The sequence below is a fragment of the Camelina sativa genome, chromosome 8 (genome assembly GCF_000633955.1).
Source record: "Camelina sativa cultivar DH55 chromosome 8, Cs, whole genome shotgun sequence".
NCBI lineage: Eukaryota > Viridiplantae > Streptophyta > Magnoliopsida > Brassicales > Brassicaceae > Camelina > Camelina sativa.
Window position 1 is genome coordinate 22,995,160 of NC_025692.1, and position 8,208 is coordinate 23,003,367.

The 8,208-nt window shown below is 39.8% G+C and overlaps 3 protein-coding genes across 3 annotated transcripts in view; all 3 read left to right on the forward strand.

Annotated features, from left to right (window-relative positions):
- Positions 1-1,028, forward strand: part of LOC104709845 (aspartyl protease family protein At5g10770-like) — a 7,065-nt gene extending 6,037 nt beyond the window's left edge. The window contains exon 2 of the mRNA XM_010426397.1: positions 7-1,028. Coding sequence (XP_010424699.1) covers positions 7-817 — 811 coding nt within the window. The 3' untranslated portion in view covers positions 818-1,028. The remainder of the gene's footprint in view (positions 1-6) is intronic.
- On the forward strand, positions 3,623-5,285 carry LOC104708025 (aspartyl protease AED1-like; the record flags this gene model as incomplete). The annotated part of the gene is given in 2 exon segments (XM_010424509.2): positions 3,623-3,801; positions 3,890-5,285. Coding segments are annotated over 2 exon segments (1,404 nt in total). The 3' UTR covers positions 5,122-5,285.
- Positions 6,118-7,853, forward strand: LOC104708023 (aspartyl protease AED1-like). The gene is made up of 2 exons (XM_010424508.1): positions 6,118-6,350; positions 6,482-7,853. Exons 1-2 carry the CDS (start codon positions 6,179-6,181, stop codon positions 7,717-7,719), a joined length of 1,410 nt encoding a protein of 469 aa, XP_010422810.1. The 5' UTR covers positions 6,118-6,178; the 3' UTR covers positions 7,720-7,853.

Sequence of the window (8,208 nt, forward strand, 5' to 3'; positions counted from 1 at the left end):
CGGAAGCTGTTCGGCTTCGAATTGCATCTACGGTATACAATACGGCGATCAATCGTTCTCCGTCGGGTTTCTCGCCAAGGAGAAATTTACACTAACGAACTCCGACGTCTTCGACGGCGTTTATTTCGGTTGCGGCGAAAACAACCAAGGACTTTTCACCGGTGTCGCCGGACTTCTCGGTCTTGGCCGTGATAAGCTCTCATTCCCTTCCCAGACGGCAACGGCTTACAATAAGATCTTCTCTTACTGTCTCCCTTCCTCCGCTAGCTACACCGGTCATCTCACCTTCGGAACCGCTGGAATCTCCAGATCCGTCAAATTCACACCGATCTCCACCATAACGGATGGGAGCTCCTTCTACGGTCTCGATATCGTCGGAATCACCGTCGGCGGTCAGAAATTAGCGATTCCTTCAACCGTATTCTCTACTCCGGGAGCTTTGATTGATTCCGGAACCGTTATCACCCGTCTCCCGCCTAAAGCCTACGCGGCGTTACGGAGCGAGTTCAAGGCGAAGATGTCAAAGTATCCGACCACGTCGGGGGTCTCGATCCTGGACACGTGTTTCGATCTCAGCGGATTTAAGACTGTGACGATCCCGAAGGTGGCGTTCTCTTTCAGCGGTGGCGCCGTCGTGGAGCTTGGCTCGAAAGGGTTATTTTACGCGTTTAAGATGTCGCAGGTTTGTTTGGCGTTTGCGGGGAATAGCGATGACAGTAACGCTGCCATCTTTGGAAACGTTCAGCAGCAAACGCTAGAAGTTGTGTATGATGGTGCGGGTGGGCGGGTCGGGTTTGCTCCAAACGGGTGTAGTTAATTGTAAAAAAAAAATATTATATATAAAAAATGGGTAAATGTTTAAATTTATGGATTTGGCACAAATTAGCTTTATCCCATTAATCAAGTGTGTAATTTCAATTTGGGTAAAGACTAAAGAGCGTGATGGTCTCTCAAGTAATTTGCACAGTAATAACTAATAAGTTTGTATGGATTATACAACAATTACCAGAACAAACTGTTTATTTGTACATTTTTATTCCAATACATAATATAGAGTGATGATTGTTAAAAAAAAACACTATGGCTGTGAATGGTTGTCTAGTCTACTTCGGACCGGACTAAAGTTGGACCAATCCGCACTAAATTCACCATTCACAATTCCAGACCAGTGTGCACTACTCCATACTATAAAATTCTATACTAGTCTGCAATTCAAAAAAAAATTGCGTACTATGGAAATTGTACTATTGATCCGATTTTTTCTGTTTACTCCTTAAAATCTCCATACCAACTCCATACCAAAAGTGAAAGTTGGATTAAAATATGATTCTTAGCTAGTTGGATTCAAGTTCTTTGTTATCATTGGTTAAATTTGTGTTTCGTACTTTTGAAAAATGTGTATACATATGATCATTCATAATTATTAAAAATTCACAAAATAAAATCCCCCCAAAAAAAAACTTGAGCTACTAGAGAGAACTCTCTTCTCTTCAATCTTAGAAATCTATTTTTTTTTTTTGAACTCTATGTTATGGGATAATCGAAATGATAAATTTTGATTTATAATTCTAAATACATCTTGTAATAATTATTATTAATTATGATTAAAATAATTTTAATCCTTTGTACACACTACTCCATACTATGGTCTGATTTTTACCATTCATAATAGTATGGTGTTATGCATACTATTGTATGGTGTTGTGCATACCAATGTCTATTCCATACTACAGTCCATTCTACTCCATACTAAAATGTGCACTATCTAGTATGGAGTGTATGAAGCAACCATTCAAAGCCATATATAGAACTGCTTTAGAATTTAATTTTTTTGTCTGTTTTATATCCGTGAAAACTCTTTTTTGTAGATCAGAGATTATATCAAGTAGAACTACTTATATTTTTGTTTGTTTGTTCGATTAGCTAAAATACCACAATGAGAATTACAAAAGTTACAATCATGCTTTGAGGCAAATAAACGATTAGTTTGATTAATCGAAGTTGTGTCTTCAGTTTGGTTATTTTGGTCCCGTTTGAGGCTATCCGGTTGACCTATTGACTCTCATCAATCATGTAGCGGAACAAACCCTTTTTGTACGCAAAACCTAAGTGTAGAGACAACACAGTACATGGCATTAACCTTTATTGGCGTATAGTAATAATACCACCCCTTTACTACGCCAAACTTGGAAACTTCGAGCCTAGAGACAAAATTACAAATTACAACTCCTTTAGCACGCTAAACTTGGAGACGGTGGGTTAGTGCCCCTACGTATTATGTTATATGGGTGTGCGTGTGGCATAGTTTTAACATCATCCACTAGAGATTTGATTTCGTCAGCAAACAAATTGGTTATAAAAGGACCAACTAAATTTCATGTAATTGAGAACCATTATTATTGCAGTGCTCTAGAGGGGGTAAAATGAGCATAGTGAGAAATTTGTTGAACATCATAGTAATCCTTTGTGTATGTCTCAACAGTGATTGTACTGAGAGAGCTAAAAAAAGAGTGGAAAGGTTTGCTCTCACACAATTCAAGTCAGCTCTCCTTTTCCTTCTTCTTCTTATTCTTCATCACCATCTTGCCTTCTTTCTTCAAAAGGTGAGATTATCTAATTGTCGTCTATATATTTGTAGTTTTTTTATATAAATTTGGAATTTGAACGTCAAATTATATATTCCAGTATCGAAGACCAAGCACGGCCCGTGCTGGCATCTCATCAGTGGCAAAGCCACGAGGAGTCCCGACCATGACGAGATCCTAAGACGTGATCAAGCTAGCGCGCGTGGATTCCATTCAGTCGAAGCTTTCAAAGTGTTAGTTTGTAATTGAGTTTGGTCTTATTATGTTTTATAATTAAAGGATTAATGTGTGTGTAGTTAGTGAAGAGGTGTGTATGTGTAATTAGATGTGTTGTTTCAAGTTGTCGGTTGTGACAAGTTACGAACGGTTACGACGGTATGTCTTATATATAACTGTGATGTGTTGTAAAACTAAATGTAACAAGTTTCATATTAATCAAAGTTTCAGTTTTCGATCTTGTCTTCTACAAAGAGAAGAGACAAAGTCTCTTGCTCTGTTTTCTTTTCTTCTTCCTCTCAATATTCTAACACAAAGAACCAAAGTCAGGCCGAATCAGCTGACGGATCTACCGGCTACGGAATAGGACAATCTCGTCTCAGGGATGTGCGTCGTGAAGATCGGAATCAACCAAGACACCGAGTTTTGCAATATGTGTTGATTCTCGCGGAGGTTCCGTACTCACGGTTTTGCAATATGTGTTGGTTCCGTTTATGTTAAACTGAGTTTTTTTTTTTTGCAAATTAAATTTCGAATTTCACCCGTGTACTGAAAGGAATATTACAACACTTTGGTTCGCTGGACTTGGGACTTAGAGTCAGTCTCGAGAGAGACGACATTTCAAACACAAAGGGGATGGAGTCCCTACTTAATTATATATCTATGTGATATGCATGTGATAGCTTAGAGTTTTAACAACAACCACTAAACACTTATCTTCAGCAAAGATAATGGCTGTAATTAAAAAGGACCAACCAATTTCATGTAACTGAGACAAATTTATCGTCGTGAGAGAGAGAGAGAGAGAGGGAGAAGGAAAGAGTGAAAATGAGCATAATGAAGAATTTCTTGAATGTGATACTTATCCTTTGTGTATGTCTCAATTGGTGTTTTACCGAAGGAGCTGAAGAAAAAGAGAGTGGAAAAGTTGATTCCTACACCTTTCAAGTCAGCTCTCTATTTCCTTCATCATCATCATCTTGTACCCCTTCTTCAAAAGGTAATTATCTTAGCCTTTTTTTCCATGTTCATATGTAAGAAGTTTTGACTCTCCTTTGTTAATTTTAACATGATAAGGTTTTATACAGCATCTAATAAAAAATCGTCGCTTCGTGTGGTGCACATGCACGGCGCGTGCTCGCATCTTAGCAGCAACAAAGATGCGAGGCTCGACCATGACGAAATCCTCAGACGTGATCAAGCACGCGTGAAGTCCATCCACTCCAAATTGTTAAAGAATAACGCAGATGGAGTCAGCAAAGCCAAGTCAACCGAGCTACCGGCTAAAGACGGAAGCACACTTGATTCAGCAAACTACATCGTAACAGTCGGAATCGGGACACCGGAGCACGATATATCGCTGGTTTTCGACACCGGAAGCGATTTGACGTGGACTCAATGCCAACCATGTCTTGGAAGCTGCTATTCACAACAGGAACCAATCTTTAACCCTTCTTTATCTTCTTCTTACCACAACGTCTCGTGCTCATCTCCAATGTGTGGAAACCACCCAAGTTGCAATTCGGTTACCAGTTGCCGATACAGAATCCGTTACGGAGATGGATCGGCTACCATCGGAGTCCTCGCCAAGGAGAAATTTACCCTAACGAACTCTGATGTCTTGGAAGATGTTTACTTTGGCTGCGGTGAAAACAACACAGGACTTTTCAACGGTGCTGCTGGGATTCTTGGACTTGGCCGTGGCAAACTCTCAATTCCATCGCAGACAACAACAACCTACAACAATATCTTCTCCTACTGTCTACCTTCTTCCGCAAGTAACACCGGCCATCTTACCTTTGGATCCGCTGGAATCTCTGAATCCGTTAAATACACCCCGATTTCTTCCTTCCCAAGCTCATCCCTATATGGCATTGATATTGTTGGCATCCGTGTAGGCGACAAGGAACTAGAGATTACACCAACCTCATTCTCGACGGACGGTGCTATAATAGACTCTGGCACCGTGATTACTCGCCTCCCAACCAAGGTCTACGCAGAAATGAGCAGCGTGTTTAAAGAAAAGATGTCTAGTTACAAGACTACGTCGGGACGCTCGATTCTCGACACATGTTATGATTTCACTGGGTTGGCTACGGTGACAATCCCCACGATTGCATTCACCTTCAGCGGTGGCACTGTCGTAAAACTTGATGGAATAGGGATTTTGTATCAGATAACGCAGTCACAGGTTTGTTTGGCGTTTGCAGGGGATGATGACATTCTCGCCATCTTTGGAAACGTTCAGCAGACGACGCTAGAAATTGTGTACGACGTGGCTGGTGGACGGGTTGGGTTTGCTCCCAACGGTTGTAGCTAGTTAATGAAAGAAAAAAAAAGAAAGAGAGGGCTATGTAATGTAAGGGTTTAGCACATCAATTAGCTATAATCCCTTCATCAATCAAATATATATGTGTATATATGTGAGGTCGTTCCCCCCAAAAACAAGTGTATGTGCATGCCGCAGTTGCTTTTTTTGTTGTATTTGTCCCAACTTCAATTTTATAAAACTTATATTACTAAGAAACAATTAAATTTTTAACCTTTTCCTTTTATGGGACATTTTTCCTGACTTGGAAGTATGATTTTTCAGTAACGTCAAACATACTTCAACATTTGCTTAATTTCCAATGCCCAATTTAAGCTATCACCTATCAGAATCATCTTTTTCCTTTAGTGTAGTCTTTTATTTTACCAGGAAAAAAACATAAAACGAGAGGTAAAAATATCAACCAAGTTTTCAACATTTTCGCTTTTCACAAATGACTTGTCTGTCCAACGACTCTAAAATGGTCGCCACACGCTTATTCTTCAGACGAAAGTGGACTATTCTGGTTCATCAACAATTATACAGTTCCAGGCTTCCAGCAATAAAAGAACAAAAGACGAATCCGTCGGATTTTCAATTTAATATATATCACGAAAACTCAAGATTTTATTTACAAATCCATAAACAAAATAAAATATAATTGATTGAGTTTAATGAAAAATTGTTTCAGTGTAGATAAAAGTGAAAAATGTATTCAATAACCAATTTAACTATTTCACCTGTGCTCAATTTAAAATCTCAGTCCTCGTCTTCGTCGTGGTTAACTTTCTTCAATTTAATTAGTGCGTACGTTACAGAAAAACAAAATACAACACCTTGGTTAGCTGGAATTGGAGTCAGTCTCGAGAGACGACATATCAAACACAATGGGGATGGGGTCTCTACTTAATTATGTGATATGCACGTGATAGCTTAGAGTTTAACAACAGCCACTAGACACTTATCTTCAGCAAAGATAAAGGCTGTAATTAAAAGGACCAAACCAATTTCATATAATTGAGACAAATTTATATAACGTGTGAGAGAGAAAGAGAAGGGGAGGGTGAAAATGAGCGTAATGAAGAATTTCTTGAATGTGATACTTATCCTTTGTGTATGTCTCAATTGGTGTTTTACCGAAGGGGTGGCTGAGAAAAAAGAGAGTGGAAAGGTTGATTCCTACACCTTTCAAGTCAGCTCTCTGTTTCCTTCATCGTCATCTTGTGTTCTTTCTTCAAAAGGTAATTATCCAGCCAATTTAATTACTCTTGATGATTCACTGTGTTTAGAAGCCTTTCTTTTGTTCGAAAGATGTATAAGAAGTTTTGTGTCAACTTTTTTGTTATTTTTAAACATGACTTTTTCCCTACAGCATCTAATACCAAGTCGTCGCTTCGTGTGGTGCACATGCACGGCGCGTGCTCGCATCTTAGCAGCAACAAAGATGCGAGTCTCGACCATGAGGAAATCCTCAGACACGATCAAGCACGCGTGGAGTCAATTCGCTCCAAACTCTCGAAGAATAACGCAGATGGAGTCAGCATGACCAAGTCAACCAAGCTACCGGCTAAAAGTGGAATCACACTCGGTTCAGGAAACTACATCGTAACAATCGGAATCGGGACACCTAAGCACGATATATCCCTAGCCTTCGACACCGGAAGCGATTTGACGTGGACTCAATGCAAGCCATGTCTTGGAAGCTGCTATTCACAAAAGGAACCAATCTTTAACCCTTCTTCATCTTCATCTTACCACAACGTTTCGTGCTCATCTCCAGTGTGTAAAAACGGTACTACTTGCTTGGATTCCAACTGCGTATACGGAATCGTTTATGGAGATAATTCGTTTACACGAGGATTCTTCGCCAAGGAAAGATTTACCCTAACAAACTCTGATGTCTTGGATAATGTTTACTTTGGTTGCGGTGAATACAACCAAGGACTTTTCTTCCGTACTGCTGGGATCCTTGGCCTTGGCCGTGGGAAACTCTCACTTCCGTCGCAAACAGCAACGACCTACAACAATATCTTCTCCTACTGCCTACCTTCTTCCGCAAGTAACACCGGCCATCTTACCTTTGGATCCGCTGGAATAGTCTCTAAATCCGTTAAATTCACCCCGGTTTATTCCTTCCGAAGCTCACCCCATTATGGCATCAAAATCGTAGGTATCAGTGTAGGCGACAAGGAACTAGAGATTACTCCAGCCTCATTCTCGACGAACGGTGCTATAATAGACTCCGGAACCGTGATCACTCGCCTCCCTACCAAGGTCTACGCGGAACTACGGACCGTGTTTAAGGAAAAGATGTCGAGGTACAAGGCTACGTCAGGACGCGGGATTTTTGACACGTGTTACGATTTTACTGGTTTGGATACAATGAGAATCCCCAAGATTGCATTCTCCTTGGGCGGTGGCACTGTCGTAGAACTCGATAAAATAGGGATGGTATTGTATCCGTTTACGCGGTCGCAGGTTTGTTTGGCGTTTGCAGGGGATGATGATCACATTCCCGCCATCTTTGGAAACGTTCAGCAGAAGACGATGGAAATTGTGTACGACGTGGCTGGTGGACGACTCGGTTTTGCTCCTAATGGTTGTAGCTAAGATTAGATTTATGTAGTTTAAGGGTTTGGCACATAGATTAGATTTATGTATATATTGATATATTCGTCTTCATCCTGACTTGGAAGTAAGTTTTTTCAGTAACGTCAAACATGCTTCAACACAATATTTGCTTACTTTCCAAGTCCAATTTAAGCTACTATCAGATCATATTTTTCGTATAAGCGTACCCGAAAAGGCATAGAATCATTATATACTTTTTTCGGATTTTTAGACCCGAAGTTTCAACATTTTCGCTTTTCACATTTTGACTAATCTGTCACACGACTCCTAAATGATAGTCACACGCGATAGCTTATTCTTCAGACAAAAAGTGGACTATTCTGGTTTCATCAACATGAATGAATACATGATGATGATACAGTTCCAGCAAAACAGAAGAAAGACGAATTTTTGATTTAATTCCATTAAAAAATAACTCTCGATTTAATTTACAATATCCATAAACAAAAAAAAAAAAAAAAAAAAAAA

What these genes read in the sequence shown, in the direction of transcription:
- LOC104708023 (XM_010424508.1), top strand. Translation starts at nt 6,179, where the DNA reads ATGAGCGTAATGAAGAATTTCTTGAATGTGATACTTATCCTTTGTGTA. An exon ending in TTGTGTTCTTTCTTCAAAAG is followed by an intron (nt 6,351 to 6,481) that starts GTAATTATCCAG and finishes TTTTCCCTACAG; the next exon opens with CATCTAATACCAAGTCGTCG.